We start from the raw sequence: 22,021 nt of genomic DNA on the forward strand, positions 1-22,021 counted from the left end.
CTCCTGGCTATTTCAGAATATCACAGCTGGCTGGCTTCAAGTTTCTGGTGATGTTTCAAGACTGGTTTTCTATCTGTTTTCTCTCCTCCAAAGATAGGCAATGAGGAGCAGCAGGAAAAGCTGCTTCGGGAGTGGCTGGACTGCTGCGTGACGGAAGGAGGGGTCCTGGTGGCCATGCAGAAAAGCTCCCGCAGGCGCAACCACCCCCTCGTCACGCAGATGGTGGAGAAGTGGCTCGATCGCTACCGCCAGATCCGCCCCTGCACATCCCTTTCCGACGGCGAGGAAGACGAGGAGGACGACGACGAGTGATGAAGACACGGCAAAGCACCAGCGCAGAGCGTGTGCCCCGCAGGTAGCGTTGTGCTCCAGCAGCTCGCTGTGGAACGGCCCGATCCGAGGGGAAATGTGCTGTCAAGGACTTTTCGAACCAGCGCGGAGAGAGCGTGGAGGCTCCTCCGCTGCGTGGAGAGAGCGAGATGGGCTGGACTACAGTTTGTATAAACACACAGAAACAAAAAGACAGCTAATTTTATTATCAAGACAGGAAAACCCCCCCCATTTTTCTTTCTGATTGTAAATCTGTCTATAAATGTACCGCATGTGGTTGTGTAAGAGGTTGTGTAATAGGAGAAGTATACCAGCATCTTAATTATTGCAAAGAAATTTTTCCAATAAGGGCACTTACGAAAGCACACGTTAGATGGAGATCTCTTCCCTCCGAGGTTCTTTTTCAAGCAGAACTTGGTATTCGCATCACTTTTTACATACTCTGACCCATTGCCGTGCAAGGCCCTTTTCCGTGAGACTCGGAGTGCCCAGGTCAGGTGGCGAGGGTTTTTTTTGTGTTTGCACAAAACAGCCACAGCAAGTCGTAAGCAGAAACGCATTCGTTATGATACTAATCTATTAGTTACTGCTGTGCCCGTGTAATAAAATCTAAACTCTACAGAACAAACTGGAAGAGAAGCTCAATTTTTCATTGAGTGAAATGATTTGTTTCCCGAAAACGTTTGGGTTGTTTTGGGGTGGTTTTGTTTTTTTGTTTTTTTTTTTTTTGAATTTATTTTTCTTTTCTTCAAATAGTTCATAGATTCCTTTCAGTATAACAAATATTTATTCAGAGAAGTGACCTAAAATCAAGGGATTTTATTCCGATGAGCGTATACTAAACAAAATTGTGTGAAATTTGAGAACTGGGACGCGATTGAGAGTTTCCTCTGGTCAGATCTCCCGCCTTGCTGTGACACAACCCATAGACCATTTCCTCATTTATTCTCTCATCGACTTAAAACATTGCTGCAAATGAAAAAACACCTTTTCAAAGGGTTACTCCTCGGTCATCAGACCCAGTGAGGATACACTTGGCAGTTCTAATTAAAAGGAAGAATCTATGCTACAGTTGTTTTTAAAAGCACTGTGTTCTGTATTTCTCAGTCTGTAAAACCTGGGAATTTCTTGCATGTTGATTGATGTGGCCATACTTAAACTTATGTAAGTTCCTAAGATTGTAAGCTCAGAGTATATTCTCCAGTAGAAATTTTATTATATTTGATAACTTTAGCCATGTAACCTGTAATGGATAAAGTTTATCTCCAAATCTCACTTAAACACTAAAGGTTAATGCCGGTTTTTACGTATACAGTGCAATTCAGGTTGTCTTGGAAAGCACTTTTGATGGCGTGGTGGTTGAATAAGGAATTTTTGCAGTAGGTGACATTGAGTAGAATTTGGAAAGAAGCCCCATAGCCCGTATTTTGATGTAGTTGAGAGCTATGGAAACCCTGAGGAATTTGCTGCTTTTTCTTCCAAATGCTGCTTCGATGGTGTTGAGACGTGCACAGCTCCTCCAGAAACCCGGTGCCCACACCGGAAGGGTAGAAACAACGCGGTCCTGTGTTAACGCAGCGATTCTCCCGCTGCAGATTCCACGGAGGCCGAGGATGAAACGTCTTCACCCTCCTCTGGCCGCTGGATCTGGGTTGGTGCATGCGCAGGTGTCGAGGTGCAGGAACGCCGCGTGCTTCAGTGCGCGAGCGAGCTGAGCAGGCGACCCGCAGACGCCGCGCAGGTTCTTCGCAAGCTTTTGGTCCTGGTTCAAGTTTGCTTTCTAAATTGGTAGTGGTTTTTTTTTTTTTTTTGGTCCTTACCTTGCGGTGACGTCCTTTTGTACCTCGTCTGGCTGAGGACGTCAAGCTTTTCTGTCAGGAAGGGAACGCAGAGTAGGCTGGGATGAGGATTTCCATGGGCTGAGCTGGCCTGCACCGTGTCCCTGTCATGGGAGATCTCTCTTAGCTGAGGAGGGGGTAAGGCAGCATCATAGGTTCAGTCAGTGACCAGATCGCTGTAAATCCAGCTCCTGGTTCCCCCAGGGCCACCTCCTCCATGCAGACACCACAAAAGGATGAGCCCCTACCTCTGGTGAGCTACTTCAAGGGGGGTGCAAAACGCCAGGCACAATTTTAGCATCCCCTCCCTTGCTCTCTGCAGTGCTGTTCCGTTTGGGAAAGCAACGCTTCCTTGTAACATGGGGATAATAACCAATGTGAAGGTTTACCTTGAGCCAAATTCGATGCGCACGCCTCTCCTTCCCCCCCCCCCGTTGCTGTACGTGGGCAGCCTGAGCATCCCCTTGGCTTTCTGGATCATTATCGTTTTGTTCTGATGTGCTGTAAAATGGTTTGTTCAGGTTAACATGCTTCACAGGGCATTTCGGAACTGGTGAAAATCTCATGCTTTTCTTTTTATTTTTCTTTTCCAAATCAAAGTAATCCAAACCTCATGTACCTGCAGATTAAAGAGATGCAACCCCTGCTTTGTGCCAGCGCAGTGGTCGGTGTATGATGTTAACGGGTGCTCTCCTCCAATGACAGACTCCACCGTTTGCAAACGCTGAAATTAATCTGCAGAGGCTCCCCTGCAGCTCATCAGCAAGTTCTGCTCTCTTAGCCCAGTATATACATAAAAAATGGGGCTTCTCAGTGTTCTGCTCCTGTTATCGCTCACAGCAGCTCACACTTTCCTAGCACAGAACTTGGCTTTTCGTGGCTACCTCCTTTACATCTGGTTGTGTCCTTTGGTTTTATTTATGAATTCCTCAGTGAAAAAAAAAAACCAACCCTGTATTTCTTTCGGTTTTAATATATTAAAATTCAGTAATTCTGCATTCTTCCAAAGTTCTGCTGCATGGCTGATGGCAAATACGACTAGAATGTGATTACTCCAGTAACAGAACCGGTTTGTGTGCATTTAGAGACCCTTATTTAATTGCTGTGTTTCCTTTTTTACCCCCTTTTTGTTCAGTGACTTCCCTTAACCCCTTTTTTTTAAGGTTTATTTAGTGTCTGTGGCCTTCAGGGTGCTTGTTGTAAGCTGCTCTGACATCCGTCGTCGATGGAGCCTCCCTGCCCGCCGTCTTGGAGTGTGACAGAGCAAGGGCCCACGTCTTCGGCTGCAGCTGCTTTCTTTCCCATTTCCTTCCCATTAATTTTCCATTTGAGAGTTGCAGTGAGCCGCTTCCTGGTGCTTCATCGTACCTCAGTGATCAGATTCCTCCCTTTCCACTTCCATGGATCTTAGCACCTCTCGCTGCTGTTGAAACCCAACCACAGAGGGGACCTTCCCGAGCTGCAGCCTTGTTCCTAAAAGGTATCCTGGAGTTTGTGACCCTTGGGGTCTCAATTCAACTCCTGGTGAGTTTGTAGCACATCAGGAGAGCTCTTTGCCTGCGTTTGTGCCCGTCCTTGGCTGTGGCCGAGAGGGAGGTTGGGTGTTGGGTGGAGATGCAGCGTTGGCCGTGCTTGGTGAAGCCTCTCGCTGTCCTGACTCAGGGCAGTGCCTGCACCCATCCGTGGTGATGGGATGCAGCTGCCTGTTTAAAACCGCATCAGAGTACCAGAGTTAATTATTCTTAAAACAGCTCTCAGCTTCAGCATCAGTTACGTATTTTCCTCTTGGGTTTTACCATCACTTCAGTATTTCATAGGCACATCCCCTGTAACTAACCTGGTCCATCCTGGCTTCTCGTGGTGGTTGTTGGGTGGTCCCTGGTGCGCTGTGTTCATCACCGACAGCGCTCGCCCATCTGTGAGAGGTGCCCTCTTTTTACCATGTCTGAAGCTGTAACTCATTTTCAGTTCAATTTAAAGCCAGCAAAATACAGAGTTTTGTAACTTAGATGCTTTTGGTTTCAGCTCTTCCCAGTCCCATTCCAGACTGAGCTCTGTGCCCCATTCAACACCACATGGTGGTGGACCCAGTGTGGCAGGGTGGAAATAAAGGACAGCATTTTGGCTACCGATCCTGAAGCCACCACCACCCCTCATGCCTGTTTCCAGCTTTGGTTTGGTACAAAAAATGTTGTTTGAGCTGTAGCTGCCTTTGCAGCTCAGTGGAAACCACAGAGGTCTTCTTCCACCTGGGGTGTTTGTCATATCCCACTTAAAATAAGTTGTCACTATTTAAAATTATAAGTTTACAGTGAATGGATGCAAACCAGGGGTCTCTGAGCATCGTCCTGCAGGGCTGGAGGAAAACTCACCTGCTCTCTGTTAAAAAACTGGGCCTGGTGTGACCGGAGCTGCGTCTCTGTCCCCTGCGGTGCCTTCTTGGCGTCCTTGGCCTAAAGCGTTGCTCAGACCGCAGCGAGAGCTCTGGCCTTCCAGAAATTAGAGCGATTTTATCACTTTTTTTATTGAAAACTGCACTGAACGCTAAATGTCCACCTTTACAATAAACAAATACAGTAACGGTAACACGCTAAAACAAAACATACTGCTGATAGCCATTGCTGCTTTTTTTTTTTCTCTTTTCTGTTTGGGACAGCTTAAGGTATTTTTTTGTCACAGAAACAGGAATGTACCCATACAAAGGCTCCAAATCGGCCATCATCTTTTTTTCGAAACAAAAAGGCGATGATTCACAAAAGACTATGAATATAACATGGAACTAGGCGATACAAATCTAAGAGGATTTGTTAAAATCAGTCACGTCTAACAACACGTTCTGCAGTGTTCTTGTATAAAATAGCACGTGAAGAAAAGAAGACTTTTATCATCAATGTCTAAAAAAGTGGGTTTTGTTCAGACAGTCTGACAAGTTACCATAAAAAGTGTTTCCTGAGACATAAGGAAATGCAACATTACTCTTGAACCCTTTCCAGCTCAAGACTTTTTTCTTTCTTTTTTTTTTTCTCTATTTTTCCACTTGATAAAATAGCTGCAGATTTAAAACTGAGAAAATATATTTGAGTACAAAGAGTGTGTGAAACTTAATACTTTCTTCTTTTTTTTTTTTTCCTTTTTTTTTTTCTTTTGGTAATCCTCGTTCTTGCATCATTGCAGGGCGCAGGTGAGCACAGCTACTTTACTCAGTGTGTTGGGCAGAGAAGAGAGGGGCGGTTTGGGGACTTCCTCCTCAGCCTGGGAGGGCAGGGACCCTTTCTGCCCTCCCCATCCCACGGCCGCAATGGCTACAGCTTAAACCTGGCATTGAACTTTTCTGTTACACGGCACTGGCCTGGGAGGCTGCAAAAAAAAAGGGTTATTTCTCTTATTATTATTTTCTTCCACGTCTAAGCCAGTGCTGATGCCTCCCGTTGGAAGAGGTAACCAGGTACAAGAGTAAGGAGCGGGCTGAAGCCACAGAATGGTTTCCTCTCGCGTTTCTCTGTGAGCTCTGTAAGGATCCCTTAATGCCACGGTGTGAAAACAGGGGCGGGAGCCCTGTCCTTCCCAAGGAATTGAAGGGGGGGAAAAAAATATCTATTTTTATTCATGGGATTGATGCACAGATGAAGGAAACTTAACACACAATAACAGGAGTCGCTCATTAATGTACCACATCCTAGTTCTCAGCACTTTTCCGTAAGCAGGTGCCTTCTTCAGGGCTTCTTCCCCTGTCGTGGCCGCTGTCGCGGCGGCGGCAACACTGGAACATCAATGATGCGTCTGTCCAAAAATCAACGTTACAAACTGCGTATCAAATGCTTTGTGGTTTGTTTTTGTTTTTTTTTTAGTTCATGTATAACTTCTTTTCCAATGTCTCTTGGTCCCAAGTTTATGGAATGGTTTTTAAATTATCTGCTATTGCTCGTTGGGGTGTTCCCTGTTGTCCCCGTGTTTCGTGGGCTGGTTGGGCGACGGCGCTTGGGAAGGGTGTGCCACTGTGGGGAGGTTGTGGGTGACGGGGATGCCGCCGGGGATGATGCCCTCCATCGCCGCGGGAATCCCGCCCGGTGCCACGCTCACCATCCCGGGGGGGTACCTGGGACAGGGGACAGAGAGGTTACATCGGAGCTGTCACCGCCAAGGACCCAACCAAAGGACTCGACCACCAGGGCACAGGCTATGGAGAAGCTCAGAGTTGCAGTTTGCAAGCACAAGCACTGACTTTGCAACAGAAATGGTTTGTGTACGTGATTTTTGGAGGGCATTTTTATTTTGTTTTTAACCCCTGAGCAAGCTGTGATAGGAGTATTTGAGGGCTGGCACTGCCTGATGAGCTCATACTGCTTATGACTTGAAACAGGTTTTATTTCATTTATGGCCAGTACTTTCTCATAGAGGTAAAACCCCACTTACTCCAGTGACAGAGCTGAGGAAGATGATGACAGAATGAGTATTTGCTATTAATTACCAAGGCATTTCATAAGAAGTCAAATTGCTCTAAACCCTTATTGCAGTGTTTGCCTGAGCTCAACACTCAATGCTAAAAGTGCATGCTGGAGGTGTGGTGCCATGACCTACAGTAACAGTTCCCTGGTGCTTAACTGCATGAGGCTCTGCTTGCTTTGAGAGTGCTTTTCCAAAAAAAAAGCTCTGCAGACTCCTAGGATCCCATTAAGAGAGTGCAAATGCATTTCATTTAACAAAACTCGACTGCCCTTGACAAATGGACCCACACTGGACTAGAAGGTCCAGGAGGAAGGTGGAGTTCAGCTGAGAGCAAGTCAAGCTCCCCAGCAGTGAGTTTTGCTTTATTTGCCCCAGCTCACGGCCAGGACACCAGCAGGGTCTTGGTGCTGCTGTGCAGAGCAGCAGTGACTGAGCAGCACCTGGGGACCCCTTTGCTCCCCTCTGGGTCCTGTGAGCCCTCATGCGATGCTGGGTGTGCAATGAAGGGGGGGGGTGGTTGGCACTCGCCCTCTTTGCCTTCGTGACACCAAATTTCCTCTGCTGCTTTCCCTGTTTATTGCAAGGCCTTTTTTCCCTTGCAGCTCTTCCTGCAGAGCTCTGGCCTGGCCTTCGCTGGGCAATTCTGTGTCAGCTGTGACCACGGTGTGACCATGGTGAGGTGCGCAGGTTGGACAGGGGTCCTGGGTAAGCGTCCTCTGCTAGGATAGCAAAGCCACATCTTGTTCTGCACCTCTAACAGGTACTTGAACCATAAGGAAGCATTTCTCCCTTGAAAAATTGGGTAGGGAATTATTTTGAATGCTCACTGAGACGCCAAACGCTGCATCCTGACTAAGTCGTCCCGATGAGTGAATTCCTGTGAATGCCTACACCCCATTTGCAAGTTTTCCCTCTACAGAAGATGAGCTGCAGCTTCCTTGTGTAACCAAGAGCACAGCTGAAACAATGGGGCTGGATCTTGTCTGTCTGCCTTTCTAAGAGCAGGATGACTGATGTGTTCCAAGAAATAACACTGAGGTTGAGCGAGGAGGAGAAATGAGGGTTTCTTAAGCTGACTGCGCAGATGATAGGAGGTGGGGGCAGCCAGGCCAAAAGTGTGGGTACCTCCCTGCTGCTGCCATCGCCTTGGGGAAAAGCAGAGAGAGAAGGCAGGAGGCAAGGGAGGTTTTACCTTCCTGGGAAGGGGATAACCTGCTCAGCAGCTCCATGGCAGCCAGGAGCAGGCGCAAGGGCGATGCTTTCACCCGATTCCAATGTTTCAGTCTCCAAACTGAGCAGTCACTGCCTTGGGAGCGTGCAGGGCCATGGCACAGGCGTTGCTTGGGACCTTACCCTCTCCAGGGCTCTGCTGCTGGGTGCGCTCCTGCCCCACTCTGCCCTCAAACACGACCTCATGTGCCCCGCAGGGTCATTTTCTTAATCTCCGAGTATTTTTGACAATGGTGATGCACTGGAGGCTGCTCGTGCTCCAGCCGAGTCCTCCCACCCAGTGTCGCTGATCAGCACCCTCTGAGCCGTCCAAAGTGGAGCAGTAAGTAACCCTAATCTCTGGGATTTAGTGGAAATTAGGCCACCTGCCTGTGGCCCTATATTTGGAGTTTTCACCTTGGCTCATTAAGGCAGAGGCTGGGCCAGGCTCAGCGCAGGGACAGAAATGCAGAGCAAATTCAGAGTCACAGCTCCAGTGCAGGAGTCAGGTCCTGCTGCTTACGGAGACGCCGTGCAGGTGACTGCTGGCCCACCAGAACGGAGGCTTTAGAAATGAGAGGCTTTATAAACCCCTGGTTAAATAATTCATGTATTTACTAACAGTGTCAGTAATCCCAGTGATGTTACTGCTGGTCCCCAAGGAGGGGGATGCTGCGGTCCCCATCTGAGCCAATGCAGACGCTGTTGGGTTTTGTGCTCAGTTTGGAGCAGGATCCCAAACCCGTCCCCCTGCGGGGGCCCTGCGTGGTCCCGTTCCCCCGCTCACCTGTACGTGGCACCATTGAGCTCGGGATGGATCGCCTGCTGGTCCAGCACCGACCACGGAGCCGTTGTCACAAAGAACTCCTTGTTCACGCAGTTCCTTAGGCTTTCCGGGATGCGCCCTGCAGTCGGCAGCAAAGGTAGGAAAGGTAAAAGAGAGTGTGTGTGTGTGTGTGTGTGTGTGTCAGGCCAGGCCAGGCTTTTATCGCCCTGTGATACCTTGTCACTCTATTTGTTAGTGTAGGGCTTGGGGGGAGGCACAGAAATCCCATTTTCCTGGTTTGAGGAAGGTGTTTGGGCTGTCCTGAGGTGCAGGATTGCAGCACAGATCCTACCTGAGTCCCAACTCTGCTTTCAGCAAAGCTGCTACCGCGAGCCTGCTGATTTCAAAGCCAGGGTGAGCCAGATACAGCTACACCATCCAGGGTAACAAGGGGGCAATTTTTAAGACAACAGAACCACTTATTTGCTGGATATCGTGCTCACTATACTGGAACAACCTCACCTACAGCAAGAGATGGCCTCGGGTGCCTTCACTGCTCTGGGGGTTGTTTTTGGCGTGCAGTTGGCTACGGGCTGCACCATCTTTTGGGTTAGCACCATTAGAAGGGGCAGCAAACACTGCTTACAGAATGATGATTGATTTAAAGAATGGTTTGGGTTGGAAGGGACCTTACAGATCATCCAGGTCACCTCCCCACTGCCACAGGCAGGGACACCGCTCTCCTCTTCTCCCCAGTCACAGACATCAGCCTTTGCCACGCTGCACAAGTGGCCCATTAATTTAAAGAAACAAAAACTAACACACCAAAACCCACAGAAAAACCCCCTCGCCCAACCCCAGACATGCCCAAATGACAGAAAAGTTTGGTTTCTCAGCTCTTCTTTTGCTGGGAAGCAAATCCAGGTTAGATCCCATCTCCTGCTGCAACACGGGAGGGTGAAGCCCCGTCCTGCTCCAGGCACAGCCATGAGCCAACCCCAGCGTCTGAGCGGGCTGGGTACCTGTGATCGCACGCCGAATTTCGGTAGCAGCAGCTTCTCTCATCTCTAGCGACGCCTGCTCGCTGTACCAGGCGGTGTGCGGGGTACAGATTAAATTAGGAGCGTCTTTCAACGGGCCTTGAGCAAAACTGGGAGCGAGGGGGAAAGAAAAAGAGGTTAATCAATGTTTAAAGAGAATAAAAGATGTGATGAGCAGCAAAGAGGCTTGTGGATGGCCTCTGTGTGTGCAGGCCTCCTTCCCCAGCCCCTCGGCTGGAAGCACAGCTCCCATGCAGGGCACAAACTGAAAACGCACCAGAAAAGAGCCAACAGGGCTGAAAAATCAACGTACTGCATGGTTGGTCTTAATGCTCCCACGGGAATAAATGCTTGGGGGGGTCTCTGCAGCAGCGTGGGGAATCAGGGACAGGCTGGCTGCTTGTTCAAAGCTCCCAGAGTCCCTTCAAACACCTGTAACCCCTTGCCAGCCCACGATGCATGCTGCAGGGTGCCGTGGCCTTTTCTCAAAGCAGCCTGACTGTCCCCAGAGCTGGTGCTGTGTGCCCCAGGGACACACCGTTACGGGGTGGCACCCCAAGAGCCTTACCTAAAGGGTTCAGACTCGTGCACGTCCAGCGCAGCCCCTCGTATCCGTCCCTCCTTCAGGGCTTGAGTTAAGGCCTTCTCGTCCACCAGCCCCCCGCGCGCTGTGTTCACCAGGAACGCTCCCTGCCTCATCTGGTGATGAGAGATGGGAGTGAGCTCCTACCTCGCTCCTACCCCACCCCAACGCAGCCGTGGGTGCCCTCTGGGAGGGACCCATGGCCAGCACCGACCCTTGGGGCTCACCCACTGATGAGCAGAGCCCTGGGCCACGCGAGCAAGGCACATTACCTGCTTAATCGTGAAGTCATTGATAAGGTGGTGGTTGTGTTCGTTAAGGTTACAGTGCAAGGAGACGCAGTCGCTCTGGTAGAGCAGGTCCTGGAGCGTGTACACCCGCTGGACCCCCAGGGACCGCTCTATCCCGTCCTGCAGGTACGGGTCGTAAAAGATCACGTTGAAGCCAAAGGCCTTGGCTCGGACGGCGACTGCCTGTGCTGTGCGACCTGGGTGAAGGACAGAGAGGGGTCACGTCACTGATTCCCATTGCCCTGGCTCCCATGGCTGAGCTGCCCGTGGCCTGGCCCATTTCTCTGCTAATTTTTCCATGTGGTAGCCCAGTGTGGATGGTTGACCAGGGGACATCAGCTGGGCACCCACATGGATGTCCAGGATGTGCTGCCACCCTGGCCCTGAGCTTACCCAGCTCTCCTGCTGTTACCTCACTCACCTGCCTTGCTTCAGTTTCCCCATTTAACCATGCTCATGTGTCAGCTTTATGCACTAAGTAGCTCAGGGCTTTACAGGACAACAGCGTGATGCTCACAAAACACAGCTCCTCCTCCCCCCCAAAAAAAATCCCAAAACGTTCTCCCTACTTCCCACAGATTCATCGTGGGGGTTCTGGGTTTGAAAAATGCTCATTTTAGGGCCTTCCCAGGGCCATGGGAATACAAAAGATGCTGGAGGGAGTGGAGCATCTCCTGCTGAGGAGCGGCTGAGGGAGCTGGGGCTCTTGAGCTTGGAGCAGAGGAGACTGAGGGGTGCCCTCATTCCTGGGGATCCATTTGGAAAGGGCAGTGTCAGGAGGAAGGAGCCAGGCTCTGCTCTGGGATGGCCAATGCCAGGACAAGGGGCAGTGGTCCCAAGCTGGAGCACAGGAGGTTCAAGCTGAAGATGAGGCCAAAGTTTGTGAGTGTGAGGGTTCTGGAGCATGGCCCAGGCTGCCCAGAGAGGTTGTGGAGTCTCCTTGTGTGGAGACACCCAAAGCCCTGGCCGTGTTCCTGTGTGACTGCTCTGGTGATCCTGCTGTGGCAGGGGTTGCACTGGGGGAGCTTTCCAGGTCCCTTCCCACTCCTGACATTCTGTGAAGCGGTGCTGACCGTGGCCATGCCAACCTACCGAAGCCGATGAGGCCGAGCGTCTCCCCCCTGATGCGGGCAGCACCGGAGGCCACCTCCCGGATCTGCTCCACGCTCTGCACCCGCGTGCCCTCCCGCAGCGCCTGGTACAGCCACGTGTTTCGCCGGTACAGGTTGAGGACGTGGCAGACGGTGGAGTCGGCCGTCTCCTCCACGGCGGCCGAGGGGATGTTGCAGACGGCGATCCCTGCAATGCCACAAAGCACAGCCATGGTTGGGGGGGGCAGCAAAGCCACGGGGTATGGCCCTGCACCCTCCCATGGCCGAAAAAACCCAGCATTTTTTATTTAAGCACTTGGAGTAATGTTTTCCAGGGATGTGCATGGTTTAGGTACAGCAGCCTGAAAGCTCTGCAGAAACCACCAATGCTCGGGGTCCCCTAGGCCCTGGTGTATCCCTGGAGTAAGGACAAGTGGAGATTTTGAGTGCTGGAGTAACTCCAGCAGCAAGGGTTTGGTTTGCAATAGAAAGTCTTATTCAGGTTTAGTTTCATCTGTTTTTAAATGGCGCTGGCAGAAGTCACTCCTGTTCCACCAGAAAATGAACCATCAAATTATTTAGGGACCAATAATTTGGAGCACTCGAGCAGGATGGGGCACTGGGTCGATGCAGCAGGGTTGGCTTCCCCTTCCACCACCAAGCTCCCAAAAAGTCCACCCCAAACACCCCAGGGCAAGGCTTGGGCTGGCCACAACCACCACGGCACGTGCAGGGTCACCACAGACACCCACCCACGCTCCTGCACGAGGAACCCATTGCTCCTGCTACAAAATTCAGAGGCTTTCCCAAAATTTGGGAAGCGTGGGGGGGCACAGCCGCACTGGAGCAGCTCCTGAGCCCGCTGTGGGTCTCCATAACAGCCCTTTTGTTCCTTTGCCACAAGAGGTTTATTTTAAATTGGGCGTGCTTCACTTCACGTCCGTTCAGCAGAGCAGTTAAGCACACGCTCATATCCCACGGGACTCGATGCGATTCAAACGCACATTTGAAGCTGGATGTGTTTTTGAGTGCTTTGCTGGACTGGGACCATTGAGTAGAAAGCATGAAAAAAAAATAGGAGATAAAGACAGAACGAGAGATTCAGAAAATCCACTTCTGCTGCGTAAACCAAAAAAAAAATCTGTTTCCCATCTCCCGGGAGCTGCTTTTCTCATTTTAAAACTGGTTTTTGCCCCATGAAAGACCTACAGAAACTGGGAGAAAAACTGACGGGCCCTGAATGGTTCAACACCAGCGTCTTGTCCTGGGGCTGTCTCACACTGGGTCTAAACTGGTGCCACCAGTGAGGCGCGGGCGGCCGACAGCGCTTGGCCAGGCGCTGGCCGTTGAGTGACGGCGCGGTTCGAAAACCGGCTCCTGGAAAGCAATACCAGTTAAACTTTACGCTACATTTGTGGATAGTCATTACATTTCCCACTCGCAGCCACATCATTTGGCCACCCAATTTGCCAAGTATCAAAAGAGGGATTATACTGCAGTATCCCATTACTCCATCCGTTATATTTTCCTTTGCTTGACGTTGGGAGCCTCAGAACGTTGTTATAATGGATAATAACAATAAGAGTTAAAAACACGAAGAAACCATTACACCGAGGAGACGCTGCTCTCCTCTCAAGAAGAAAATAATTCGCTATATTGAGAATTGCTTTTTTTAGGAACGAGTATCTGAAACTCTCTTATCGCAATTATCCTGGTAAAACGCCTCACGTGAAAATGGCTGCTATTCTTCACTTCCCCAGAGATAACCTTTAATACGAGACATCCTCAACGCCACTGCAGGGCTGCGTGCTAGACTGAATCCCGGGCTTGGATGAGGCAAACTGGCTGTAACTCGGCTGCTAAAATCATGGGTACAATCGAGCTTTGTGAGATGGGGGTGTGTGCATGGCCACAGGTCTCTGTGGCCACCCAAACCAGTATGGAAACTGTACATGCCCCCCCAAAAAAAAAGCCCCCCATCCTTCTGAATGTGGAAATGCTCTTACTTAACAAAATACAATAAAACTGCCATCCTCCAGTCTCCGTAAAGTCAGGCCAGCTCTCCTGTGCCAGAAACAGAACGGCCGTACAAACGCCCAGCGCTCGGATGGGGCAGTTTTAACACAGCATGAGCCTAAAAGCTGCCTTCTAAAACCACACCGGTTTTACTTTTCTCATCGTAATAGTCCCCATGTGCAAAAAACCCGTTAGCTGCGCCTGGAATTGTAAGGTTTTAAGGAAGCAGCAGGTACTTGTGGTGATTTTAAGGACTCGGAGGGACGTGGGAGGGAATCAGGGTGCAGAGCTGACACCTACCGAGCTCCCCCGCCGCTTTGATGTCGATGTTGTCATAGCCGCTGCCTATTCGAACGATGACCCGCAAGGCCTTGAACTTCTCCAGATCTTCTCGAGTCAGCGTGATGGTGTGGTACATCATGGCCCCGACAGCTTCGTTTAACACCTGGAACAGAGCGGAGACGTCAGGGGCCACCAGGACACCCGGAGGAGACGCGGGCAGCTCCTGGATCAGGAACATCACACAGTAAAGTGAACAGGTATCTGAACTGTTATGTCTGAGCATGTCAGGTCAGTGGACAAGGCAGAGGAAAACCGATCTTGTTGTTCACCCAGGCCCTTTTCCAGGTGGTTGTCTGTGAATCCCTCTGCTTCCAGCCACAGTAATTCTGCTTTTGAACAGGAATGAGGTTTTAGGGCAGTATCTGTTGGTTTTGAACACAGCTGTGTGTCACTCACACCTGGAAGTACCCACAGCTGCCACACTGTTCACATGAACCTTTCCTGATGGCTTCAAGAGCATCTACAGAGATCTGTGAGAGGCTGTACAGTCACCTAAGGCTGAACTCCATCCCCTTCAATGGCGATTCAAACCGTTCACCGTAAGCTACCTCAGTGCTCTGGAAACACAAGACCTATCCAAATTCTGCAAGACTGGCTCATCTATCCATACCTCATTAAAAACCCCATCCTCCTTAACATTTGCAGCACTGGTGCTGTTCATAGCTCTCCTTCCCAGACCCTGGAAGTGGTTTCTGATCCCTTCAGATCCCTTTTGAGTTATCCCATGGCAGGGGTTGGACTGAATGATCTGTAAGGTCCCTTCCAACCCAAACCATTCTGTGATTCTGTGAAATGTGCCAAAATAATACTTTTAAAAGAAGTATTTAAAAGAAGTATCTCTCTCTACTCAGCACTGCTCAGACCACACCTTAAGCACTGCGTCCAATTCTGGTCTTTGCTATACAAAAAGATGTGGACAGGTTGGAAGGGTCCAGAGAAGGGCCACAAGGATGCTCAGAGGACTGAGAGAGCTGCATATGGAGAAAGGCTGAGAAAACTGGGCCTGTTCAGCCTTGGGATGAGAAGGCTTAGGGGGGACCTTATCACCATGTACCAGTACATAAAGGGTGGCACCAAGAAGATGGAGACTCCCTTTTCACAAGGAGTCCCATGGAAAAGACAAGGGGTCATGGACACAAGTCTGGGGAGATTCTCATTGAACTGCAGAAGAAATTTGTTTACCACGAGATCAATCAGACACTGGAACAATCTCCATGGGAAGTGGTGAATTCCCCTGCACTGATCAGTTTTAGGAGTCAGCTTGACAGGTGCTGACTGAACTCCTTTAAACTGTACTTTTACTTGAGAGGTTGGACTGGATGATCCTCGTGGTCCCTTCCAACCTGGTGTTTTATGATTCTATGATTCTATGTTATTATTTACGATTACTTGAGCTTCCCAGCAGCAGCAGCAGAGCCGTTACCTTCTCGTGGATCTCCTGAGTTGATTGTGCGTCACAGAACGCGACCGTGGCCAAGTCCTTCAAGATGGGCATCTCCACCGTGCAGTCCCTCCCGTCCAGCAGCGCCACCAGAGGCCGGGGGTGCATGGGGCCGTTCATGATCTGAGGCCGAATACCTGCGAGCAGAAGGAGCGTGGGTTTACACCAGTGGTATCTGTGTCGGGTGAGGGATGGCAGCACCCAGTTTCAGACTGCACGACAAATTTTGGGGGCTGATGGCAACGCAACGCGAGGTTTAACACAAGGTCCAGGTTTCCCTCTGGGAGTACGACCGTGGTTCTGCCCTGGCTGGAGAGAAAAGGCAGTGAGGACTGGCCCAGGACAGGGATGGACAACCCCATCTCAGCCACCTCTGACTTCATGGGGGTCTCTGCTGTGCCGATCCTCACCGACACAGGCCACGTTTCAACCAAACCTAACCCCGAGCTGCTCTTCAATAATTTTCCTTAGCATCTTAGGAGGGAAACCCAAGCCAGCAGCAATTTTTAGCCCTGCAGGCGTACGCTGGCACTTGGTCTGGTTTTTTAAGGAATGACTTGACCATTTTGACCACCTCACAAGTCCCAACAGACCTCCACCAAAAAAAAGAGGGTTATTGGAATACCACAGAAAAAGCAGGACACCAAAGAGCTACATCATACAGCACACACTCTCTTACAGCACAGACTACCAACGGCAAAGCTCAGCTTTATAAAAGCAAATGTGCAGGATGCTGTGGGACGTGCGGCTGGAGCCGGCGTGAAGGACCTGCCTGTATGGGGTGAACCAACCACAGACCCCTCGTGCCAGCTCTTCTCACACCTAAACACACCTCGCCACGAAAATCCGTGTATTTGGGGGGCTGTGCTGCTTTTTTCCCATTTCACACCACGTTCTCCAGGCTGTGGTGAGGACAGGAGCACTCACCACCAAGAGCCACAGAAACCCAATCTTTATATGCTATTTACTGCTCTGCTGAGGATTAACCGGTTCATTTTTGGACAAGCCACTTAAAAACTTCTACACCTCCATTTAGCACTCAGTAAAGTCACTTATTCCATGGAGACTGTACAAAATATCTCAGCTATCTTTTTTGGCTACCCAGGCAGTTTCTGGGAAACACACAGATGAGGAGAGCAGTATCTGCAGGGTCAAACATCTCACGTGGAGCATTAGAGAGCAAATGCTATTGGTCTGGGGCACTGTTTGAGTCAGACAGATTAAAGGGGAGATCGTGCCAGCACCAAGAGCATCGCCTCGGGGATGAAACACGGGACAGCACCTGGTTATATCTATTTTGCACGGGAAAACTGAACCCCACGGACAGGCAGGTTTAATGGAGCGGGTTTAGCAGCTCTCCATCCCTGTTTTACCGAATCTGCTTTGGAAGCAATACGTTGTATTTGCCAGCGTTTCATCCAGATGGGAGTGCAAGTGTGTCAGTAGGCAGGGTAGAGCGCCCAGACGATTTGGATAACCCAAGAAGCTTGCCATAAGCAGATAAGCAAGAATAAAACCACGGCCAAATCGCAGAGCGCTTACACAACCCTTCCGTGGGGCGCTAGATTATTTTCTCAGGTTCACGAGGGAGTGAATGATAACCCTGATTTAAACGCTTACAGCCACGCACGATCTCCAGGCTCACAGCATCCCCCGCGCAGCTGTGAGTAAAAGGAAGCTGCTGCAGGGGCAGGGTGGCTGTGGTGGTCCCTGGTGGCTACCGGCCCTGGTCCTGGCCCATCTGGGCAAGCTGAGCTCGCAGCTTGGTGGCCACTGGGGCCCAGGACCATCCCCAGGCTGGTGGTGCACGGAGGCTGGCGGTGGTGCCCATGGAAGATGAAACCAGTGTTATCTGAAACTTTGATATTTAGCCCTTATTTTAAGGGTTTATTACGCTGCCATTACGTAAGCTGCTCTGAAAGTCAAAGGAAACACGGCTTTTTGTTTTTTTTGAAACAGCATCTGTGTCTCTGCTGGGGATTAGGGATGGAATTGCGCCCCATGACACAGGCTCCTCAGGCACGGCACCCTCGCCGCACGCTGAAGCGCAGCCACCGAGGATGAATTCTGGCTGGAAACCACGAGGTATTTGGGGAAACATCCCTCACTCCTCCTGATTTCATGGGGGAACAGCCTTTGGCTTGACAAGGAAAGTTTTGAAGCAAACCAATCCGAGATGAAGTGCGCAACGTATGGAAAGGATCCTTTAGCAAAAGCCATTAGGTTTGGAACTTAAACCACGGTCTGGTTTCCTCGCCTGCCTCCCTCATCCCCTCTCCACCACCCCAAGTCTGTTCTGCACCACCCCGGCTCCTCCACACCACATCCAAACCCAAACATTTGGGCTGACAACCCCAAGCGAAACTCGCTCCGATATTCCTTTTACCCAGGCTGACACAGCGTATTTCTTCTGTGTGCAACTGCTTCGTTAAGGACGAGCTATGCCACGGAGCAGAAAGTCATTAAACAGCCCGACACTCCCCTCCCCTAAACTCTGATCAAGCATCGCGGCCATTAACCCTTCCGCTTTGTAAAACCCACGGGGGTTGCTCCACCGGGGGTACAAGGCTGGGTAAACCCAGCCCATCACGGGCACCACACCAAGGCTCCCCGCAGCTGGGGTGGATCCGCTCTCCCTCCCAAAACTCCCCCAAATTTGGCAGCTCCCCCCCGCCAGCCCAAGCTGATTTTTCTGCCGAGAAAGCCCCAGCCGTTCTTGCAAAGTTGTGGCAAGTATTGTTCCATATATGTTATTGTTTTAGGCGTTTTTTAGCTGCCCGCAGAACCTTGCCGGCATGAGTGGTAAGGAAGAGGGAGAGGAGGAGAGGTTTATGGAAAAAAATAGGGGGAAAAAAAGCAAGGTTTCTGCAGTTGCAGCGAGAACTCAAACTCCACCCCGGCTCACAGGCAGCGCCGCTTGTTGCACGCAGCCCCGCGGATAAAGTGCTTTTGTTTCATTTTTAATACACAAAGCCTGCTTGTCCTCTCCTGCCGCTCCTCCCCTTTGCCACCCACTTGTATCCGATCCCAATGGCACCCCTGCCAAGAGAATTCGGGAGTGCTCCCCGCTCAATGGCAGCCTTTGTGTGACCGCAAGACGGCTGGTGCTATCTCACCGAAACAAAAGCAGAAGCCATTTGCCTAATTCTTATTAATCTCAGTCGCCTATGCCACGCAGCGTAAAGGATTAAAAAAAAAGGGGAAGAAAAAAAAAAAGGGCTTTAAACGCGTTCCCTTGCGGTAAATAAAAGCGCATCAAGAAGCGATCCCGACGCTCGCCCTCCACGACAAAGTGGCTGCAGTTTCACAGACAACTACACACTTTATTCAACAAACAGCAAAGAAACAGGAAATTTCCCCTTGCCTGGAAAATGTTGCCTCCACATTCTTCTTCTTATTAAAACCCACACATGGCAGTGGAGGACGAGAGGAGGGAGGAGGAGGAGGAGAGGGGGGGACCCACACACCAGAAAAATACTACCGCTTCGCGGCGCGGCGCCTCTCCTTGCGTCTCCTTTGCCAGGGGGGATCTGGGTCTTCAACCGCGCGGTCCCGCGGCCCGCAGCTGCACCATCGCCACACCGACGTCCCCTCTGACCGCGCGGGGGAAGAGGAAAAAGGCTTTTGGGGGGCAGAACGGCCCCCAGATTGGCGCGGGGAGTTACGGTCACCTCCGCGCGGCTCCCGCCTCGCTCCCTCCAGACTTTGCCGAAGCTTTTAACTGATCGTGGTTCTTTCCCAGCCCTTGAATAAAATCATGTGAGTGCCAGCCAAAAAATCCTATGCTATGCACACTAAAGGGTTTGTATATGTCACAGTTGCTTTTTTCTCCCCCCTCTTCCACTCCCCTCCTCCTATTGACTTGCACATACGGCGGCTGTGTTTTTTTTCCAGTTGTCTCAAATGGATTTAATCTGTGCCACGCTGTGTTTTATGTTTGTTTGGGTTTTTTTTTTTGTGTTGGCTTTTTTTTAAAAAAAAAAAAAAAAGAAAAACTTAAAAATGAAACAAGCCTTTCCATGCTGAGAGCATTGAACCAGGCTGAGAGCACCAGGAAAACACACACAAAGTGCCTGGGGAAGGCAAGGCTGCGCTGATCCCCCCCAGCACCCAAAAACAGAGGGACAAACTCTTTCTGGATGTGGAAATCGTCTGGTTTTCGGCATCAGAAACGACACCGAGATGTCCATCTGGTGCTGCCTGTTTTGTCCCAAATAAGAAGCAGCCCCGTATCATTGCCGTCCCAGTCCCACGCTCATGCATGTGGATACGGCGAGGGAGGGCCATGCCCTGTCCCCAGAGCACGTGGTGGCTCCCGGCTTGGAGCAGTTGCTTTTTCCTCTTTCCAGTCGCCATCATCACTGCCAGCAGCAGGGACAACTCTGATCCAAGAAATAAGAACACAAAATCTTCATCTCACTCAAAATTTAGCACCATTACTGCTGTGTCTTACGATGTGCCACTCCCTGGCGAAAGAGCAGTCCAAGTTACTGAACAGACACAGAGATGATGGAGGAGTGGAGCATCTCCTGCTGAGGAGCGACTGAGGGAGCTGGGGCTCTTGAGCTTGGAGCAGAGGAGACTGAGGGGTGCCCTCATTCCTGGGGATCCATTGGGAAAGGGCAGTGTCAGGAGGAAGGAGCCAGGCTCTGCTCTGGGATGGCCAATGCCAGGACAAGGGGCAATGGTCCCAAGCTGGAGCACAGGAGGCTCAAGCTGAAGATGAGGCCAAAGTTTGTGAGTGTGAGGGTTCTGGAGCATGGCCCAGGCTGCCCAGAGAGGTTGTGGAGTCTCCTTGTGTGGAGACACCCAAAGCCCTGGCCGTGTTCCTGTGTGACTGCTCTGGTGATCCTGCTCTGGCAGGGGTTGCACTGGGGGAGCTTTTGAGGTCCCTTCCAACTCCTCACAATCTGTGATTCTGGATCCGGGTGGTCTTTTTGGCCAACTCTGGGATCCACCAAACTGGTTTTCAGCCATGGAAGCCAAAACTAAACCAGGGTGCTGCTGGTGCATTACCTACCATGCTTTACCCAGGAGAAATGTGGTACACGGAGAAACCTGTCAGTGATGAGTTTCACCCGTGCAGAGCTGTGTTTCTCCACTGCTGCAGCAGCATCACTTGCAGGCAGAAAGGCGTAAGAGAGCTGGGAAGGTGCCACCAAACAAGAGCTGAAGGTTTTGGTGAGGACAGGGATGTTTTTGGGAAGCGCTGTGATGCTGCAGGACTGAGAGGACCATGCTTCTCCACTGCAGAGTACTCACAAATGATGCTCTGTCTTTCACTTAACTGTTAATAAACGCTTCTCATAACAAATGCATATGCAAAAATGAAATACAAGACAGTTTTATCTTGCAGTCAGGGGGGAAAAACCCAAACAAACAGATATTTACTGCTATTTCTAATCGTAAATACTCGGAGGCACTAGGCACTGTACAGAGAGAAGCCACACAAATACACAGTCAGTTTTGAAAGGGACATCAAATCTGGTTTATATAAATAATCATGGCATGCTTTTTTTTAAAGCAAAGTGTTTGGAGACTGCCAGGGTCCTACCAGGGAAAGGCTGCGAAACCATCTCCTTTGGAGGAGCCCACCCAAACTCCTGCCCTCACCAGCGCATTTCCTCCTGTCAGCACCCAAGAGCTGTTTTTTGGCCAGTTCCCTGCTCAGGGAACTTCTCAGGGTTTCCTTTCAGAGTGTGTTTTAAAAAAATTCATAGGAAATTCCCATATAAAACAACAGCCTTATTTGCTGATACGAACACTGTGACTGCAGCCCCCAGCTGAGCCACACGAGCAGACAGCAGCCACAGCAGAACGCTCAGTAAAAGCATGGGCAGTACACATACGTGGTATTTTCTTGCTCTCCTGTGAATTCCTGTAGACACGCACCAGAGACACATACACCTCCTCACCTCCTTTTGCCTATCCCCATTAAAGCACCAAGATACACTTAACCCACCGAGATATTCAAGTTCCTGAAGGGGTCCTGCAGGAAAGCTGGGGAGGGACCTTTTACAAGGGCAGGTAGTGATAGAATGAGGGGGGATGGTTTTAAACTGGAAAAGGGGAGATTTAGACTGGATATTATGAGGAAATCCAACCAAAACACATTCTATGATATGTGTAACCCACTGCTGATGCTGTTTCGGGGCAGGAAAGTGAAGCACAAGCTTTGCAAAGCTCTGGAGAACTTTTCTTCAGTGAAGTAATCTCTGGACTGAACTAAACCTCATCCAGGAGCACTCCAGATACAGCTGCGAGCACACAAACTGATGTAATACAATAAAAATTAATATACCAGTAATACATAGACTCTGCTGGATACCCTCCATATCAAACTGTCGGTGTTTTGGTTATTCCCAGGCTGCCAGGGGGGTAAATATGTGCCTACAAACACCAACCTGTGATTTCCACTCCAGCTCACAGGGGGGTTAACGGGAGCAACATCAGGGGGAGCTGAGCAAAGTCTCAGGGTGAAACTCCAAAGGGCCACGCACGGCAATGGGAGATGGGGGGTGCTCGAGGGATGCTCTGGCCTCAAGGGACCCTGAGGAGCGGGAATATAGAGGAGGGGATGGAGGGATGGGATGCGATGGGGTGGGACGGGATGGGATGGGATGGGATGG

At 50.4% G+C, this 22,021-nt stretch overlaps 2 protein-coding genes across 2 annotated transcripts in view; one reads left to right on the top strand and one right to left on the bottom strand.

The window, feature by feature from the left end:
• Nucleotides 1-511, top strand: part of ZRANB1 (zinc finger, RAN-binding domain containing 1) — a 28,029-nt gene extending 27,518 nt beyond the window's left edge. The window contains exon 10 of the mRNA XM_010193450.1: nucleotides 94-511. Coding sequence (XP_010191752.1) covers nucleotides 94-312 — 219 coding nt within the window. The 3' untranslated portion in view covers nucleotides 313-511. The remainder of the gene's footprint in view (nucleotides 1-93) is intronic.
• Nucleotides 512-6,031: 5,520 nt separating this feature from the next.
• On the bottom strand, nucleotides 6,032-18,971 carry CTBP2 (C-terminal binding protein 2). The gene is made up of 9 exons (XM_010193451.1): nucleotides 18,757-18,971; nucleotides 15,375-15,529; nucleotides 13,910-14,054; nucleotides 11,595-11,801; nucleotides 10,485-10,699; nucleotides 10,198-10,328; nucleotides 9,612-9,739; nucleotides 8,611-8,728; nucleotides 6,032-6,264 (listed from the first exon to the last, which is right to left on the bottom strand). Exons 1-9 carry the CDS (start codon nucleotides 18,776-18,778, stop codon nucleotides 6,084-6,086), a joined length of 1,302 nt encoding a protein of 433 aa, XP_010191753.1. The 5' UTR covers nucleotides 18,779-18,971; the 3' UTR covers nucleotides 6,032-6,083.
• Nucleotides 18,972-22,021: the final 3,050 nt, after the last annotated feature.

The sequence above is a fragment of the Mesitornis unicolor genome, unplaced genomic scaffold, assembly GCF_000695765.1.
Source record: "Mesitornis unicolor isolate BGI_N332 unplaced genomic scaffold, ASM69576v1 scaffold14601, whole genome shotgun sequence".
Classification (NCBI taxonomy): Eukaryota; Metazoa; Chordata; class Aves; order Mesitornithiformes; family Mesitornithidae; genus Mesitornis; species Mesitornis unicolor.

Bases quoted from the DNA above. Each gene is read 5' to 3' on its own strand.
- CTBP2 (XM_010193451.1), bottom strand. From the start codon at position 18,778: ATGTGGAGGCAACATTTTCCAG. The intron at 15,530-18,756 runs GCAAGGGGAAAT...TTCTGCTCGCAG, and splicing joins GTGGAGGCAACATTTTCCAG to GTATTCGGCCTCAGATCATG. The intron at 10,329-10,484 runs GTAATGTGCCTT...TCTCATCACCAG, and splicing joins ATGACTTCACGATTAAGCAG to ATGAGGCAGGGAGCGTTCCT.